Below are 20,496 nucleotides of genomic sequence, written 5' to 3' on the forward strand. Positions count from 1 at the left end.
TGCATAGGGGAGTTTTATGGCTGAGCTGGAAATTCATCCATTAAAAATAATGGGCTAGGATGCATTAAATGTTCAATGCCACATATTTATTTCACAGAAAGAATACTCCAGGGAACAAAATGTCTTCTGCAAAATTCTCCAATATCTTCTTTCATACCAGTTGGAACACCTTCATAGCCCCAATCAGCAATTGCAAGTTTCATTAAACTAGGTCTTTTTTTTGTACAAAAAGGTGAATAGTTGGCTAGGAATAGATATACATCACAGCAAACAAATGTGATTCAAAGAAAAGCCAATGTCTACTCAGAAAGCATTACCCTCCATCAGCATTCGTTTCCTTTGGCCTCAGTGAAATCATGAAATAGTCATTTCTGATAGGCTATGTAATAACTCCTACGTTCCAGCAGAAAACAAATAGTAGCAGCAGCAGCAACCAATAAGGGCTGTGAAAATGCTCACCCTGGAACATAACCATCACCATACCATACCATACCATACCATACCATACCATACCATACCATACCATACCATACCATACCCAGCCATCTGAGTGCCATGTAATGGGAAAGGGAAACTGAAAGTGTGTGTGTGTGGGGGGGCAGACTGTAGTGCAGCAGTGCTGTAAATATTTCCTTCCTTTGAGTTGCCCTAAGAATTACTAAAGAGGGGAGGGCTCACAGAGTCCCCAAATAACATCACTTTGGCTCCAGCTTAATAATGTGAATGACCAATACAAGGTTACAACTTGCAATATTTTCCAAAAAAGAGCTGAACGAATGTAATGGTTAATTAGTGAGACCACCAAATGAATGGCATGATCACAGATTTAACATAGAATTCCAAAAGTGAACAAATTCTGTTCTCCCCTTCCTTTGTATCCTAATCAGTAATCAAAATCCTTCACGCTTCTTACCATTGTACTGCTATCACCATCTTGGGCTGTGGTAGGTAAGTTTGAGAAGTTATTTGGTTTCTCAGTTGAAGCATATGGCAGAACTGTAGTTGAAATCAGGGATGAGATGGTTGTCTCACTGATGTGAGCAAATGTTGTATTGCCTGTTGAAGTGAGCTGTGTAGCAAGTGTTACATTGTTGTCTGGTGAAGTGGGATCTGTAGGGTTGCTGGTGACATTTGAAATGTCTGAAGGTACTAGATAGGGAAGAAAAAAAGTACACATATGAATGTGTGAGACCTTTTGGAACCAATCCATGCCATAGCAGTGACTAGAATGCAATAATAATTTGTCATAGTAAGTGGTGTCAGGTTTGTAGCATGGAAGATTGACTCCCCTGTTACTCAAAGCTGCAATCCTCTATGGAGGCTGCTGAAATTCCATTCAGTCCATGGGATTTACGCAGCATAACTCTGCATAGAATTGCAGTGCAGACTGCGGCAGGTTTCTCAAGCATCAGGACTCTGAAGATGGTAAGATTTGCAGAGCTGTCATATTTGCAGTTCTGGAAAGCGCCAGTGTTTTTGTTGGTTTACAGCTTTGAGTTTAAGGGCCATTCACTGAAACACCCTCTGTTGTACTTCTTCCTCATAGTGACAAAATTATCACCAAGTAAAGCCTATATGAAGAAGAAGGAGATCAGGAACCAGGCCAATATCAATTCCCTTTTACCTCTTGATGATGTGGTGCCATTTATAGAGGCAGTGGAAGTCTCTGCTGGGTGAGAGCTGAATGTTATTGTTGGCACGTTAGCAGTGGAAAATCTTGAATAAAGAGTTTCTGAAGATAATGTAGTAAGCGTGGTTGTTGAATCATCACCTGAGACTTGGTCTTCTGGAAAAAAAGAAAGATTTACTAGGGATGTACACTCAGATACTGACTAAAGTAGTAGTTCTCAAACTGTTTGAAATGGGATCTACTTCTAAACTTACTCTGTTTTTCAGGACCCGTTTTCTAAGTAACTCCATGCAGCTTTCCACTCCTCTACATAATGTCACATTAGTTCAACGAGCACATTTAAATTTTAGTTTGCATATTTAGGCTGTTTTCACATGGCCACATGCCTGGAAGATCGTGCGAAACTCACGACATAAAAGCGTCTTCCTAGTGCAATTTCCTGGCACGATCTTGTTTAATGGTGCTTTTTCTGATGTCATCGGGTCATTAAAGGGGGATTGTGCCAGGGGATCGTGCTAGGAAGATGCTTCATGCTGTGAGTTTGCGCGATCTCCCAGGGCACGTGTGAAAATGGCCTTAGTGTTTGGGAAGTGGGAGAACAGTTTTAACTTTCTCACCTGTGTCATTTTGGGGATTGAAAACTATTTTTGCAGTTAATCTTTGGCCAGGCTTTAAAAAAATATAATTTCTGGACTAATAACAATGTGGAGGGAGTAATTTCACTGAATGAAACTGGATGTGGAGGAAATAAACTTCTCTTTCCCTTCTTTCATGGCCCCAACCCAAATTAGGATCTGCGTGTCTTTTACTGTAAAATTGATGAGAAGATCCTGTTAAGAATCTTGTCTGTTTTGACCTTCTGAAAAGAGCAAACCTATGATCTTGGAACTCTTGCAATAAGAAAAAAATGCTAAGGCTTCCCCTTCTGTACTTCTGCTCATATATTACAATGCCTCTTTATTCCTTTGAAAGATCCCCTTACGAGAAGATGATAATTTCCAAATGGTGTTGTAGAAGGAATACAGTGACCCACGTATATTTCATGGTTCCTCTATATACCAGTGTGTGGTTTTCTGGCTAGAGTAGGATCAGGGAGACCCACATTCAAATCCCCACTCTGGAAGTTCACTGAGGGACCTTGAGCCAGTCACTCTTTCTCAGCCTAACCCACCTCACATATTTGTTGTGAGCTTAAGGAGAGAAGACTGGTAAGTAGGCCACTTTGTGTCTCCACTGCAGAAAAAGGGAGGATATAAATATTTAAATAAATAAAATAAAACCAATATACTTCTATATCCCCTCCTGTAGTTTGAAAATAGTCATTATAAAATTCTGAGTATTTTTATTCTGGATTTTATTGTCTATAGTTCAAGAGGCTAGATACAAAAGAAGAAATCAATTATTTCCCTGTGTTTGGTTAAGTTGTTTATTTATACCCACAAGCCTTATTAAAAGAACATTCTGTTGTGCAAATGGATAGGGTCTGTCTGCCAAGAAGCCTGGATTATCTTAAAATTAATCTAGAACAAATATTCAAAGCCAAGTGCCTGAGCCTGAAGCAGCAGTCTTGATGTCCTGAATGATACTAGCAGAGATGTGTGTAGTACACATGGCTGCAGATTCACCATGCTAACACAGGATCTGAAATCAGGATCCTCCTGAAAAACTCTGTTCATGTTTTTTAATGTTTGTTTGCAGCCCTCATGGTCTTCTTTACTGCTATGTACTCAAAGCTTCCTCCTTTCCCCTCATATTTACGACTTCTTTTTGTTAATGAGTTTAAAAAGGTAAAATAACAAATGAAATGAATGGTGACCACTGTCATATAAAAGTGGTTCAGATCCTTTTCCTGTAGAACAAGAGGGCAACTTCATGCATTCCAGTTCTACCATGATATTGTTATAGATCATAGGCAACAACAGTATTATTTGTGAAAAATATTCACAAAACATTTTAGGACAGAGGCTACAAAAACATAATGTGCTACATGTTCAGAGCAAACAGATTTGCACAAAGAATTAGCTATCCTTCATAAGTCTCCCCTCCAGTGAAAAGGAATTGCTCCAAGGACATGTTTTAGAGAGCAATGAGTTCATAGAGAGCCTGGAAGATTCTAAAAGCATTCAAAACTGTTTCAATGTGCTTGAAGGTATTCTAAATTAGCATGCCCACTAACTATCATCATGGTAAGTTTTGGGCACTGAAGACCTTTGGTCCAAATTCAGTTGCAGTGGTACCTTTTGGTTCTCCAGTTGCCAACCAAGGCCATTTTCACACATCTTTAAAATAGTATGATATTCACCAAAGGCTGCCAGCTTCCTCATGCAATTCTTGACGGCATCCATTTATAAAACGGAGACAGGCAGTGATGATGGGGCTTTCGTGGTGTTTTGTAAACAGGTGGCATCAAAAATCATGCGAGGAAGCTGGCAGCCTTCCGTGAGTATTGTGCTATTTTAAAGATGTGTGAAAACAACCATGGAAGGAGCAATGGAGGCTTCCATGGGAGTTACATTGAAAAGATTTGTGGAATCATGGTTTTTTCACAATGAAGAAAGTATCATGACAACAGACGTACAGCTTACACTGATGCCAAGTTGAGACTTGGTACAAAGTTGTGAATTATATTTAAGATTAGATTTAAAATACCATCATGAGAATTCTATTATGTCTTAAGTACAGAGTAGACTATAAGAAAGCCTCAGTTTGCATACTGAGCAAAAACGCCATTTAAAGTAACTCTTGCCAATAGGATATATACTGTTAGTTAGCATGCAGCTATACTTTAATTACAAGGAAGGTCTGCAATGTAGTGGCTAAAGGAGAATTCATGGATTCTATTCATGGTTTTGCAAAGAGAGGGAGGTGACCTTTCTATACAGATGACAAGCTTCCTCCAAATAGCAGAAACACAGAGTCACTCAGGTATCAGTCATTCTCTGTGTGTAATCTGTGCTTGTTTAGATTAAGGAAAAGGGCATTTTTGATTACACTATAAATAATCTTTCAATTTAGGTTTCACTTCTGACCAGTTTAATATAATGTAAGAGGACTTACCAAGTAGAAAAAGGAGGTGATGTGTGTGATACTTTTGGAAAATTCTGCATTAGTAAGTGTTCTGCATGACTAGTGGATAATATAGGCTAGCCTTCCTACAGCATTGCAAATGCATTTTACTAAATTAAACAGGCCATCGCTTTCCCAAGCTACATGTTTAGAGATTGCATGTAATAATATCCTATTAAAAAAACAAGTTTAAAAAATCCCTCAGTGCAAACATTAACTGAAATAGCAGAAGGTTGTTCACACATCCTACCTGCTACCTTATTGCAATCTTATGGACAAACAGAAAGTCCTTACTAGAGGAAGGCACTAACTGAAATACGAACCGAAGTTCATCGAACTGCTGGTTTGCGAACCAGCAGTTTGTGGGAGCTCATTTCTCATGAACTGTGATGAATTTAGCCCAGTTCATTTGGTTTGTATTTCAGTTCCTCACTACAGACAGCTTGGCAGTGATGAATCAGTTTCCTAGGCAACAGGCAGGGGATGGGGTCTCTGTAGACTTACTACTGACCTGGAAATGACGTTTTCACAAATCGAACGAACCAGTTCACAAACTGGGGCAAGTTTGTGAAAGTTCGTGGTTCATGAAACACAATGAACCATGAACTGCATGATTTAGAATTTTCCTGGTTTGTACCCATCTCTAGTCCTCGCTGTAGTTCATATTACAGTACTTCAGAAGGAATAACTTTTCTTTTAAAGTTTGCCTTTAGGCTGCAATTAACAAACTTTATAGCAGTGGTCTCACTCTGTGGGTTGCAGAGAACCAGATTCACAGTTACTGTTGACCAGAAAAGCCACATTTTCTTCCATCCCTACCATGAGGCTTGCACCTCAGGGAGGCTTACAGTTTTTCTATTCTTTTGGTGGCAGCTGTTTCAAGGTAAGAATCATTTGCCAAACACTATTTAAGAGCTTTCTCCAGTTTCCTGAAATATAGGACGGATGGAATGCTGGGGACTGGTGCTCATGTAGCTTCTATGCCATTGAGTATCACTGCTTTATAGGTTCCTAAGGCTGGGCTTTTACATCAAGCTTGTAAGGCCTATGTGCATGGCCCCTGCCACTGTCTGTTCTGTACAGCACTTAGCACACTTTTTAATCAGTAGATTCTTTAAATAGCCCATTATCTTTAACAAATAATGGAGAGAGAATTAATAAATGATCAACCCCCCATGAAATCCAGAAAATTAAATACATTATCTAGATGGCACAAAGTTACCAGTAAGAGAAGCAGCACCTACAATTAAATTATTTAAATTTAATAATCTTTCAGGTAGGTTATACCACTTGACTGCAACTGCAGATTGATGAAACACACCCAAAACACTGGAAACCAAGCATAAGATTACAAATACAATATCAAATGAAGAGCATTGTGTAAGTGCAGTCCATGGCCTGCTGCAACAATTTGTATTATACCACACAATACAAGAGATAAGAGCATCAGGAGCATTTCTGTATTGGTTTCTGATTGTGTGGGTGTGTTTGTTTACCATAAGTATTGTACAATTGACCACTGAGGAAGACCTTAGGGCCAAAACACATACAATCTGTCTTTGTGTTGGTCACTGGACTATATATGTGTATGAAGAACATTCTAGCTATTTTTAACATATGCATGTAGCCTGCTATTCAGGCCCTATGTTTTTAACTTGAACTTTGTGCACACTCATAATAAATACCTTTTTGGAATATTGTCAGGCTTAGGCACACCCCGCCCCTCACATGTCTCTTTCTGCTGTGGTGGTGCTCACTCACCACCTGCCTGACTTCTACTTCTTGGCCTTTGGGTCTACTCCCCCACTGTGGTCCCACTAGCCCCTCAGCTGCAGGGATATTGTCTCCTGAAGGTCTCAGAAGCAGTGATTGGGCCTTGGGTACTTCCCAGGAGCCCCTCTACAACCCTGAGTAGACTGACCTCCTCATCCTACACTCTCCTCTCAACCTCCTCCCTCCCTCCCTTTTATCCCCTCACCATTCCCAGGCACCACCTCCTAGCCCCACCCCCGACAGCTTAGCTGCTGCCCTGGTTGCCTTAGGTAGCCACAGCTGTGCCTGTTTTGCCCCCAGCCTCTCCTGGCCCTTTCCCATCCCCTCTAGCCCGTTTGCTGGGTTGTTGGGCTGTAGTCCTTCCCGTGCCTGCCACTGAGTTGGGGTGCGGCCCTGTGCCACCGGTGCTGCCCATGATCTGCTGCCTGTGGTGGCATGGGCTGACTGTCGCTGCCCCCTGTGCCCTCTTCCTCCAGCTAGGCTGGGCTGCTCTAAGGGCCTGGCTGGAAAGCGGGCAATGGCTAGGACCCAGGAGCTGCCATCTAGCCTGCCTCCTGCCAACGAGAGCTTGTCAGCACCTGGGCCATTTAGCCTGCCTCCTGCTGATGAGGGCTTGTCAACACCTGGGCCTTCTTTGGCGTTCCAGTTCTCTGTTGGTGCCTTTGCTGCCTGTCTCCTCCTTGCTGCTGGTTGTTTCCTCCTTGTCGGGTGAGTGCCAAGGGTGGCAAGGCTGGATGGTGGGGCTGCCAGTCTGGGTTCTGGGTGTGGCTCTGGGAGGGTTCCCAAGTCCATCCTGGTTGCCGAACAAATATATTTCATATTTTAGTTTGTAACTTGACCCCTGAATTTTCCCCTGCTTGTTTGGGTTGGGTTTGTGGTGGCTTTCCTCCTCACCTTCTCTTATTCGTTGTTTGCCGATCGCTTTTTAGACATGAGAGGCAGGTAAGAGGCAGCAGCTGCTGCTGCTTCTTTGAATGTAAGCTGCCTTGCAGCATAGTCCTAAATGCAGTTACACCCTTCTAACCCCTTGAGTGTGATTGTGCTTAGGAGTGCACAGTTAAGCAGGAGCTTGTCTTTTTGTGCTTGTTTACTAAACTTTTCATAGTGTGATATACAAATGGCCTGATGTAAATACTAATATTTTCTGCTTAACCTTTTCTAGATGGATTTATGTAGAGCACAATCTGGCTGGTAAGTGGGACATAATTTAAAGCTCTTTCTACAGTGGCCTGCTGAAAATAGTGAGCAGTTCTTGCATAGTGAGCAGTTTTTACCACAAAGAAGATTTTTCTCACATGCCACTGCAAAGCTTCCCCTCTCAGAATATGCTAGGTGTTATGCCAAAGGGATGTGGTGCCTGTTGAGTGGGTTTACAGTCTACATTGGGCGGTAAACACAGAGAATTGATTTAGATGGCAGAATGTGGGAAGGTAGGATTTCAGGCTTACACTTTTTAGGGTGGCATTTTGACTTCACTAATTTATTGGAGTTATCTCAAAAGGCGCTAACATAGATTGTCTCCTATGGTTTGTTATTTGATCTAGTTTTACTTTGGGTGGGAGTCAGATATTTTTACCGCTTCCACTCAGCACCGTCATGCTTTCATGTACCTTTCAGCTTTTTTCCAGCTTTCCCAAACCTGCTTTAAAAAATGTTTAGAAACAATCTCAGCAAAGTTGGGTTGGCTGCCCTATGTACAAAATATACATTGTACCTACTCCCATCCACATTCACCCCATTTCCCCTGCCTCAGTCCACCGCAGTGGCTATTACCCCCTCCACACCACTGGGAACTCTTGTTTTAAATATTGGTAAAATGTGGGGCAACCCACCATGCAGAAGCCTTGTTGCTGTTGTGCTGAATCAATAACTGCAGCTGCAATGAAAAAGTTTATGAGAATCATCTCTGTGTGGGTCACTGTAGGTTTAATTCAATGTACAGGATGCCCAGAATGTGTTTAGTGAAACCAATGTGGCATCTTAACTGTCTTAACAACTTAACAACCATCTCCTCTCATCCTATGCAGCTCTCCAATTAAGTTCGGCCGCTCAAGCTCTGCTCTCTGTGCCCTCCTCTTCATGTGAGGCAGGTGGCAAATAAAGACATGGCATTTTCTGGTGAGGCATCCCTTGAGGCTCGCCTGGCACCTTCTTTACTTTTGTTTAGATGCCAAGCTGAAACACATCTTTTTATCCAAGCTTTTAAATAATTAGGTATTTCATTTTATCATTTTAACAGTCTAATCTATTTTGTGGGCGGTTTTTATGCTGCTTGTTTTTAATGGCTTTTAATGGCTTCTTTCTATATTATGTTTTTTAATTGTAAGATGCCTCAAGCAGGACTCTGAGGATGCAGCATAGAAATATTCTAAATAAATAAATATTTCATTTTCATCTATATATTTTTCATAACCTGGCTAAGAAGTGACATCTACATGCTTTTTTTAAAAAAAATTCTTTATCTTATTGCCTTCCTTTAGAGGTTGGTTTACATTAGCCACATTAAACTATTGTAAAACATTCTACCAACAACATCTATCTAGGCATATTTCTTCCTCTTGATATCTCAGAGGAGGATAAGTGCACACAATGTTAGAAGGGCAACATTAGAACAGCTGTGCACACACAGCAGCCATAAACCCATGTGAAGAAAGAGAATTTATTATTAGTTGGTGGCAGTCAAAGCTGCTGTTAAGTGGGTGGGGGATTAAGCCAAATCAAATGAAGATGAGAATTTAATTTGAATTAAGCACATATATAAACATATTTCAGAGCAAGTGATTTACTCCATTTTGTTTACATCAAGAATAGGATTAAGTGAGATCTAGTAAATGTCTCACTACAACCGAATTAAATAAAATTTAAATCTAAACACTAAGCGTTGGCAACATGGTAGCCTGCCTGATTGTTGCCGCTGTAGCATGATTGTGTGACTTGCTGTTTTGCTTAACATAATGTAATGAAGATGCACTGGAAGCCAATGGGTCTCCAATGCTAAAAATACATCTTCCAATATTTGAAAATGTATATGATAGTGGTGGATATAGTTTCTTCTTACACCCAGCAAGTATACAGCTAATCTTTTGAATTGATTCACTGCAATCCGAGAGACACTTACGGGGAAAGGAAGTCTTTAAAATACTTTATTTCTGAGCAAACATGCTTAAGATTATGCTACATGTTGCTCATTTTAATCTTTGCAAACAGCTCAGTTCATGCAATGTTAGCAATTTCCCCCTAAAGAATCTCAATAAAGAATCAATATGTCTAATTCTCAACATGGCCTACTCTGTGGATACTTAAACCCAGAGGTTGGAGCCATGAACAGAATACCCCAGGCTTGCAGAAAAATCTGAAATCTTAAAAAAAAGAAAGATACATGGGGGAGGGAACCCCCCCACCAAATGACAGAGGAAGTGCCTGTAGCTTTAAGAAAGGCATGCCCTCAGTGTCCACTGCTAGGCAACCACAACAGTATTGTCAACTTTCAAGCCTTAGTTTCTGTCAGCCTGGGGAAGGTTTTCAGGGCTGTTTTGGCCTTTGAGGGAGGAGGCTGGGGCAGACTGGGAGTGAAAAGGGGTCCCATCCTGGCACACCCTGGCCCCACTCCCTTGACGGAGGCAGGGACAGAGGACTAGGCAGTCTGACTGCCCCTGCCCCACACCCAAGAGGCTGAGTGCTCTCCCAGTTGGCTGGGCACTGCTAAATACTGGGGGTGGCAGATAAAGGTAGGTTGGATGTTGGGTGGAAGAAAAAAGGAAGCAGAAAATGGAAGAGGCTATGAGGGCTTTCAGGGAAGAGAAATAGTGGGGGAGGGGAAAGTGAGATGCCCCTTGCAAGTCCTTGCGGGTCCCCTACTTATAAAATAGTTAGTAGACCTTGTGATAGACAGGAAAGGAAAGAAAATGAAGTACAAGGAAGTAAGATTTAAAGTGGATAACAATTTAAATTAGCTCTACCAGTGACATTATGCTTTCAACAAAGATAAAATAGGCAGAACTGTCTTGTAGTTGAAAATCAACAGCTCAGTTCTATAACTCAGTGATCTTCAAAGCAGGGTTGCATTCCACTTGCTAGGATGCAGACTTCTACATAGATAGAACACTGACAGGACCAGCAAGCTAGTGAGATGAAATCACTCAGTGGTAGAGAGGATTCTCTTTAGCACAGGTAGGTTCAGAGACCCCCTCCCCACAACAGTTCTACTTATATTCTTTGTCTTCCCGAAGTCTGGCCTGCCCCATGCCTCCACATGTCAGTTCTTCAGTGTTCTATGTATGCTTGCCATGAGGAGCCCCCTATCCTTCCAGAAAGGTCACAGCGCTGGTTCCTTATTATTCTATAGTCTAATTTCACATGACTTCTTTAACATGTTGTGAGCTCAGTGGGTCCCATGCTGCCACCTGAGTGTTAAACGTCAACCCTGGCTTTGGAAAATTTGAAGTCCAGAGTACATTAAAATGAACAAGGATTGTAAAAGAAGGCTGGCTTCCAAATGATTCTAAAGCTGATAGGAGGGGAGTCTCTCCTTGTGAGGATCCGATCTACAGGGAGGCAGAGAATGTTATTTGCCAGGTAGCTATGGGATGGAGGTGCAGAGATGTGCTCACACACATTGGTCTCATTCTCCCTTCCTGCCAACAGAGTTAATTAATAATGTAAGGTCTGTCTCCCTTTGGGAACTGATTGGTGCTGTTCAGGAAAACAAGTTGCTGCCCTGACTGCTGCTGGAAGGTACAACCCAAAACATAAAACACATACTTTTCGGTGGGAGGGACTCATTACAATTTAGTTTCCCAGATTTGGTTCAATTGCTTTAACAAGCTGAACCAGTGAGTTCTGTGTTTATTTTAGGCTAATTTTTTTCTGATATGCATCAGATATGCATCAGATTTTTTCTGATATGCTTAGTGACTACCTATCTATGAATTCAAGTTTTAGCTTTATGCTCAAGTTCTACATAAATATGTATATTTTCAAAAAACATTGAATTGCTTTGATATGTTTCCCCAAAGCTATCTGTGCACAATAAAACCAGTGGACATGCTTCCATGGGAAAGCACGCAAGACCTGTTTTCATGTTTATGTGTTTACAGTTCTTCAGCTTGACTTCCTCAACTGCTACAACCATCTCAACAAAAACGTTTTAACTTTTCCAGCTGTTTTGAGATCACCAGAGATCTTGGCAAAGATTTGCATCCCAGCAGCCACTGTAAAAGGAGGTCATGATAATTTCTTCATTGTCAAAGGACAGAGTAGACAGAACTATCTGAAGATTAGTCTGTCACAGTGTAAATTTAGCAGTTTTTAAGCAGTGCTCCAGTCCAGAACAGGGTGTGTTGAAATGAATAAGGTTTTCACAAGAAGACTTGACCCTTTGCTCCCCCTCCCCAACTTTAATAATAACAACAACAACATTTGATTTATATACTGTCCTTCAAGACAACTTATATGTTATTATTATCCCCAAAACAAACACCCTGTGAGGTGGGTGGTGCTGAGAGAGCTCCGGAGAGCTGTGACTAGCCCAAGGTCACCCAGCTGGCTTCAAGTGGAGGAGTAGAGAGACAATCAAACTCTGCTCTCCAGATTAGAGTCCCACACTCTTAACCACTACACCAAACTTGCTCTCAAGCTTATACTGAAAAATATCAAAGCTTCCTTTCTGTATTCCAGTTTAAGGGACCACGAATGATGATCACTAAGTTATCACTATTTGTATATACACAACACATTATTTGGGGTTTCCCCAAATATCCGCAGCATTTCTTACTCACAACTTGTTTTCTTTATTGGTGGTGTGAATGTATAGCACTCATCATGGTTTGCCAAGTAGATGTAATAAACTTGAGAAACAATTAGATTCTGGGGCAGCTAGTTGTCAGAGGGGAAAGAAGAAAGGGGTCACATTTTGCAAATGTTAATGTACTGTGCTTTCTTCAAACACAGTTTATTCAGAGTCCTGGCTCCCCTGACAATCCAAAGAAAACAATAACTTGACAGAACTATTTATCCCAGATTGAATAAAATTTGTTACTGGAAAGGATAAAGATATCTTTAAAATGTTTTGTCCTCATGCAGACAAAAGGAAGCCCTATATCATGATCTGTCTGCACAGAGACAAATGGAAAACTTTAATCTTTATGGAGTGAAACCATGGGCCTCAAGGCTATCAAAGGAAGTTTGTGTATTTAGTTTCCTCTGTATAATCAATTATAAACTCACAGTTTTTCAACATATGGCAGAACATAATAGATTTAATTGGCTTTTGGGGGTTTAAATCTCATAAAAACAACAAACATTGATGAGCTATACTAACATACAATATAGGGTTGTTGTAAGAACTGCTGAGATAATGTGTAAAAACATACATGCTAATAATTATAATTCTCAGTGCTAATAAAGATGCTCATTCTGTTAACTACCTATGGTATACTGCTTGCATGCAATGTTAGCATTTAAAAAATAAATGCTACTACTAATGAAGTCTCTCATGCTGCCAATCACCTATTAGTCCCTCTTTCCTATCATCTTCCTTCTACAGTTTCTTCCTGTTGACCCTGTGAGAAAAAGTGTTCCCAGGACCCATCTGTTTTGAGAGGGTGTACCTTAGAGATGCCAGACCCCCAGCTGGGGTGGGGGATTCCACACCTCCCACATCCCACCCACATTTACCTGGCTCCCCTGCAGTGCTGCGCACTCCTGTGCGCAGCCGCCGCCTGGATAGGACCCATTTTGCCCCAAATTGGGCTCATTTGGGGCCTGTTTTGGCACAGATTGGGCCCGTTTGGGGCCACTACTGCACGCAGGAGCATTCCCGAACTCTGCAGTAGCCCTGATTTGGGCCAAAATGGGCCCAAAATGAGCCCAATTTGGGCCACTGCGGAGTGCAGGAGTGCTCCTGTGCTCTGCAGTGGCCCCAATCCAAGCCCCTGCAGAGTGTGGGCGCACTCCCAGGCAGCTGCATGATGATGTCACTTCCCGGAAGTGACATCATCGCATGTGCGGGAGCATGTGCTTTGGGCATGCGCACCCCCACCCCAAGAGGTAAGTGCAGGGAGCCAGTCCCCCGCTGGGAGGTTAAGAGGGACTGGCAACCCTAGCGCACCACCCAGCATAATGCATGCATATACTGTTTACTGAATCTTTGGATGTTTCCTCAAGGGCGTCAGAAAAATAGCTCCTGCTGTGGAAGCAGCAGTGAGTGGGGAGGTGGCTCACAAGGATGGCCCAGCTGTGGTGAACTGGGGGGAAAAGCCCAATAAAGGCTGGAAAAAAAATGTGTGGTGAGATGCAGAGTTGAGCTTTGGCATTTTAAAGCAGAACTCAGCTCTGCATCTCTCCCCAGACTGACTGCAAGTGGAATGTCCACTCAGAGCGGAACTACAAGTGACAAAAGGCACAGGTTGGACACTTGTCAGCTTCCCTCAAGTTTTGATGGGAAATGTAGGCAGCTCGGTGGAATGTTGGACAAGTGACAGTTGAAAAGTCCATTGGACAGCAGTCAGAGAGCCAAGCTGCAAGACTAGGATGCCTACATTTCCCATCAGTACTTCAGGGAAGCTGACAAGTGTCTAACCTGTGCCTTCTGTCACTTGTAGTTCCGCTCTCAGACACTCCATTTACAGTCATCCTACCCTTCTTCTTTTGAGCAAACGAGGGTTTCTCCTTGCTCTGGCTCAAAGGCAAAAGCCCCACCAATCATGGTCAGAAAAAGCATGATGTTAGGTTAAAACTCCCCTAGAATGCAGGGGCACACTGCATTTCACATGAGGACAAATCCCTGTGTGGAAGCAGCTTTTATTTATATTCCAGTTACATAAATCAAATATTATTTGCCAGCTGGCTTTTTATACCCGTAAACTTCATTTGCATTCAGTCACTTGTTTCTGCATTGGCTGCATTACTTGTTCCTCCCTATGGCCTATGAGATTTCTACATAGCTGAGGTACATATACAGCAGTACTATCTTGGTATTCTTATTATCTTCTTTTATCATACACTTGCCTCGTCTGTTCATTGATGGTGTCTCACCCCTGAGATCTCAAACACCCTAGAGAGTTGCACCTACGTCTGATGCTAGAGGGGAAAGTGTAAGAAATGTCACACCGATTTATCTATCAGAGAAGCTTAATAAACTCCAGAGTCCATTTTTGGAATTTGTTGTCCACAGAACTTCACTCAATAACACTTGTTCAGTTAACTCTCACATTCTTTTAACATTTGTCTTCTCTTCCCAAGGATGCAGATGTTTCTTTAAAAAGCAATATTCATTCCTTACCCTCCCCCCACCCAAAGTGTAGCCCTTTTATTTAATTGTTTGATTAGTAAAGTCGTAAGTCTGAGGCAGTGGCTAGAACCACTCATCTTCCTCCCCCAGGCATTGGGCTGACAAAACAGCACCACCTTGATATCATATAGCACTGACAACGATGAGGCTCAAATTCAGACTTCTCTGTGCTAGATTAAATGGGAAAGTAATGGAAATTAAGAGGCCAGGATTTTAATTGCATCAAGGTTTCACTATTCCTATTTACATATTGTTCTGCCAGCAGTTTTAACAAGCACCACCTTTGGGGACTCAGAGCTACATTACTCCTCTAGCTTCTCTTCTCTCCTTCCATACGGCAGGAGTTCAAAAGGGTGGAGCCACCTTCCCATTGGAACAGAATTTGAGTCCAGTGGTACCTTAGAGACCAACAAGATTTTCATGATATGAGCTATCTAGTCAGAGCTTCCATCGTCAGATACCCTCTTGCTGGTCTCTAAGGTGCCACTGGATTCAAATTCTGCTGTTTTACTGCAGACCAGCACAGCTACCACCTAAAACTAACTCCCCACTGGAAATATCTGATCAAATTCTACTCCTTCCCCCTCCCTTTTTTCTTTTCCACATGGCCCCAGACAGGATATGGGTGTGGGTCTGCATTCACAGAATAAGCAAAGAAAAGGGCAAAGAGAATGTGGGTGGAGGGAGAGAGGATCACGGCAGTTTAAACTATGACATCACCCTGTTAAGAAGCAAGCACGCTCACCGAATCAGCACTCCGCTTTGCTCAGACACAACTTATAATGTTTCATTTCTTTTCTTCTTCTTTTGCTTGACCAATAGACTGATACCTTGCTGGTTTATCTTTCAGCCAATGCATTGCACACCATATAGTCATCTGGGTTTTGTAATCTCCACAAATTTTGGAATGGAATCAGAAATAATTTGGGAATGACAGACTGAATGATAGTAGGATATCATCTTTTAAAATCTGAAGTGACCTCAGCTCAGGCCATGTGACTAATATTTTTATTAACTATTTAATCAGTAATGAATAGCATGTTATGAATTTTTGGTTCCAGAGTACATTTTTGTTCAATTGAACACATGCAAAATCCAGTAATGATCTTAAAAAACCTAGACCAAAGTGCTGAATTTCTGGACCATTTCAAGTGTCAAATTCCCTGTACTGTAAAACTGTGTGGAACTTTTTGAGATTATCAGGCATTACAATAAGTATGTGATTTATACTTTTGAGGTCCTTTTCCCTACATTAACATAGGCTGAATCCACACACCCTAAAAGCGTCCCGGCATTGCACTAAATGTTTGCTAAACACACGGAAGTATAGCGTCTTTCTAGTGCGATTTCTGAATTGCGCTAGAAAGATGCTACACTTCCGGGTGTTTAGCGAACATTTAGCGCAATGCCGGGACGCTCCGTGGGTGTGTGGATTCAGCCATGGTTTCCATATAAAAGATGTTTCAGGACAGAAAAGGATGCATTGCATGTCCACTAGCCATTTTCAGCTCCCTGGCACCTATAACATACAACACAGATGTCTGTGAACACCTCTTTTGTGAATCCACACATTATATTTTTACATATACATGTAGAAGTTTACATTTTTAATATTTTCTATTTTGTAAAGTGATTTTGTTTTCCTTTTCCTTGCTTCTCTAAAATGCCTTGACAACACAGTACTCTTTCACTCTGGAAGAGTATGGTGTGTATGAAGTGGACTTTATTCTCACTGAAATCAGTGGTACTTGTGAATTGCTAATGTGGTGCTGAAGATACACCCTCCCTGCAACAATGGCTTGCAAGACCTGATAATTTCCCCATTGATAATGAGAAAGATGGTCATTTTTTTAAAAATAAAATCCTAGCAGTTTATACAATTTCTAGGAACATAGAATATGATAAACTAGAATGGCAAAGACTCTCTTACAGAAATGTTATGGGTTAAAAAGTCAGGTTCAATAGTTTGCTTCATGCTGGGGACCTACTATTGATTGTTCGACCCAAACTCTGAGGGTGATATTGAAATAGGAAAGAAATAAGAGATGAAACCCAAGGAAAAAGTTTTATAATAATAGTTGACTCAGGGTATATCAGTTCCAAAAGTGACATTATCACGTTGCTGGCCTGCCAGAACCACTCTGTTTTTTCGCAAAAATATCAGGCTTCACCTGGCAACATGATGACATCACTTCTGGGCATACAGGAAGTGACATTGTTGTAACACCAGTCACATCACACAACATTGCCTGGAAGAGCCTGCTGCAAGCCAGTAAGTCTCCCATTTCCCTCCCTTTCTTCCCCTGCTAGTCAGATGTGTGGTGACAGGGGGTGTGGACTGGGAGCAGGGTATCCAATCCACAGCAGATGACTGGCAACTCTAAGTTGACTTCAGCGAGTTCTACATTGACTAAATGTTTGTTTAGGTGACAAGAAAAAGACAAAATTCCTGGATACCAAGGAGGAGTGTGCCTTGGACCAGTTGGGCATGGATCTGGCTAGAAGGGAGGTAATCCTGAACTTGATCCCAAGCAGTGCCCAGCCCCTTGTGTGAGATAAGTGTTGTCCTACCAGATGGGAACAGCATTTATGCGAAAGGAAGGTTTCTCATGAACCTCCATGCTGGATTTCAAAAGAGGAAACTGTAAACAAATGAGGGCATTAATTAATGTACAATTCTCTTTTGCATTGAAGTGTTTACCAACACAAACTCCAGTTTAGGCATGGTAAACACAACCAAAGTGAGAGGGGAAATTTCAACCAGGAATTAAGGAAGCAAAGGTGAACTTTAAAATACATTGGCTAGATTTTGTATCAAGAAACAAAACACATATTTTTAGCCACTTACTTGCTAGGTCTCATTTTAAATGGAAAGTGCACAATTTGGCATTCAACAGCTCAGTTTTAAAAATACTGAGAAGATCCAGTCAAAGGTATCATAGTCTCACCTAGTTTATCTCAGATGAATTATTTGTTACAGGTTTATCCTGAATTTCTTCAGCATGGAATTCACGGCAGTGCACAAAGGATTTCCAGACGGTCTCCTCTCTAGGCACTGACCAGATGAAGATCTACTTCGTTTCAACAAGGCTGCTACATCGTGTGCTGGAACCTTCCCTGACTAAGCAAATGGTGGGGGAGCATGAGACTCTGGGGGTATTTATAACTCTCACAGTATCTTCAATAGTGTATTAATCTTTGCTAGTTGCTGAAAGATTTTAAGCCTGGGAATAACTTGCAGGTATATTCCCATGATAAAACAGCCAATTAAAATATAATTTCCCATTGTTTTAGTTGGGGGACATTTGGTATGTTCACAGCCAAAGGAAGGATTACTATAAAGTTTCCTTATAACTGTTCTCATCCCCTAAATTTGGGAAATACACCCTTCTGCCATTGCTTTAGCTGTGTGATAGCACTTCTCATGTACACATTTCTAGGCAATAGGCCAAAGAAGGCAAAGTATTACTAACATATTGTAGAAGAAGGAGCCAAGTCACACAGGTGTAAAACAACCTTCTTGAGAACAGTTGCCAGGTATTAATAGGAGCCAAAAACCATTGTACAACTTCTTTTAGTATGAAAAGCACTTGTTGGAATGTCTCTTTAACCATGGCTTCAGTCCAGCCCCCGTCACACATAGCAGCTAGTAGCCCTGAATGCACGTTCCAATCTATATCAAAAGAAGTATTCAGCCTGTTCAATGAGCATCATGATGCAGATACAAATGCACATCCAGAATTCCAAAACAGCATCTCCATCTCCATTGGCCCCACACAAATAAACAATGTTCCACATGTGGTCTGCCCTTACTAGATCAGGCACTTGGGTAGTTTGAAGCATGAAGTGTGGGTTTCTTTTTAGGTGACTGGAGAATTGATTACTTCTCCAATTAAAGAATAAATCTCAGAAAAGTATAATTAGTTTCAATATAGTTTCAACCTTTTTCTCTGCTTAAGAAAATATACAAAATACCAAGGTATTATTATTAAAAAAGTTTGGGGGAAGATCATGCATAAACAATGGTTTTGATAATTGATCCAATTTTTTTTAAAGATGAGACTGATTTGATAATGGCTTTCATAAATGACCTGCCTATGAAAAACAAAAACACTAATTTTCAAACACAAGACAATATTTGCTCTGTAGGTTAAGCCTAGGTTGTAAAGGTTCATTAAAATTGCAAAGTTACTATTTGTAGGATTTGATAAGCTATGTGTTTTCAGTCAAGTGGTCTGGGATTTCCTGTTATATATGATAAAAAGAATGCAAATCCTAGGTATGTTGAAAATTGCCAACAATCCTTTGGAATGTCTATCATGGATCACTGCCAGTTAATGAATGACATTTGTGCATCCAATATACTTCCACATTCCACCACTGCATACAGGTGGGTGATTCATATCTATAGCAACCTGCAAAATTCCTTTTCTGCATGCCATTAGTTTTGGCATTTCCAGTTGTGTGCATCTTTTCTTTACATGTATGCATTTATATTTAAACATAAAGATGTTTTGAGCTTCCAAACAAACAGCAATCACAAAGCATAAACTTTCTTCTCCAATATTCCAAGATCTGTGGCACAGACAGGAACAGTATTTTGTTTTTTTCCTGTCTGCTCATAACACAACAGTCAAACGAGTTTTTAAAAATATATGTAATACTCACCCAATAGGCTTAAAACACAGAAAGCTGTCCAGAAAAACTGCCTTCCTTCCCTTGCTTTCAAACTCCACTGTAACATCATTCCCAGTGGTGAATTATTAAGCAATGCCTGTTTATGAGTAAAACAGAATGTTTCTCCAAACTTCTCTCTGCATGTAGTTTTTCTGCAGTACTGCTGAGGCTTGAGTGTTTTGTCCTTCTCGCTCGAGCCTTTTGAGGTCAGTACATTGTGGGGTAGGATTCCCTTTTAAAAGATGTGCTTGTGGCTTAAGATTCTGAGGTGGAGTTTTCTCAAGTCTGATCTCATAGCTTTATATAGTTCAGAGCAGTCTCTCATCATTACATTGTTAAAACTTCCTCCTCTACAATGTCACATCATCTTAACTCTTTCCTGGAATTTCCTAATTTCTCTTACTATAGATAGGCCATCCCTAAACATTAAACTCTGCAAAAAAATGTGAGTAGATACTTTAACACCAACTTTGCAGAAGGATGGAAGGTAAGTATATGTTTCTTGGCTAGAATACCAGCATGTCGATGCTGTATTTTTTAAAAGCTATAACAAGGTCACTGGAGGAAACATTAAGCAAAACATTCATCTATCCAAAATAAGTTATCTTCAAGCAAAATGTTATTGATAAAGCCAGTGGTTTGGATCCAGCTAAATATTTCCATGAACAGAAGGATTTCTGCCCATGAAACATGACTTTCTCATCTACCCCCTCTTTCTACAGCCCCCAAATGCCACTAAAATCTTGTTCTGTAGGCAGAAATTCTCCCAACTGTGGAAATATTCCACTGGAGGCAAGCCAATAACATGATGCCTCTTCGGGGCAGGTAATAACTTGCCAAAAACTCAGGTGATTCCCTATCCTTGGATACTACATTGCATTCTAATTACTTAACACAATTATTAAATGCCAGCTTACCAATTTTAAAAATATCATTTAAAGTTCCATAAAATTGTCCTGGGGACTGATCTAAATTGTGAGACAAAGCTATGGCACATTTTTTAAAAGGGAGTTGTCCTTGTTACTGTTTATATGATCCAGCTTATTAGTGATGATATAAT

General features: G+C 41.0%; 1 protein-coding gene across 2 annotated transcripts in view; it reads right to left on the bottom strand.

The window, feature by feature from the left end:
• CD34 (CD34 molecule) overlaps window positions 1-19,707 on the bottom strand; it is a 36,196-nt gene extending 16,489 nt beyond the window's left edge. Inside the window, exons 1-3 of one of the 2 annotated variants that reach the window (XM_054981577.1) lie at window positions 19,428-19,707; window positions 1,625-1,783; window positions 914-1,149 (exon numbers count right to left, since the gene is read on the bottom strand). In XM_054981577.1, the coding sequence (XP_054837552.1) occupies window positions 914-1,149; window positions 1,625-1,783; window positions 19,428-19,506 (474 nt within the window). In that variant the 5' untranslated portion in view covers window positions 19,507-19,707. Of the gene's footprint in view, window positions 1-913; window positions 1,150-1,624; window positions 1,787-19,427 lie in introns of both variants that reach the window. The other variant, XM_054981576.1, reaches the window with a different exon arrangement.
• Window positions 19,708-20,496: the final 789 nt, after the last annotated feature.

Source organism: Eublepharis macularius, chromosome 5 (genome assembly GCF_028583425.1).
Source record: "Eublepharis macularius isolate TG4126 chromosome 5, MPM_Emac_v1.0, whole genome shotgun sequence".
NCBI lineage: Eukaryota > Metazoa > Chordata > Lepidosauria > Squamata > Eublepharidae > Eublepharis > Eublepharis macularius.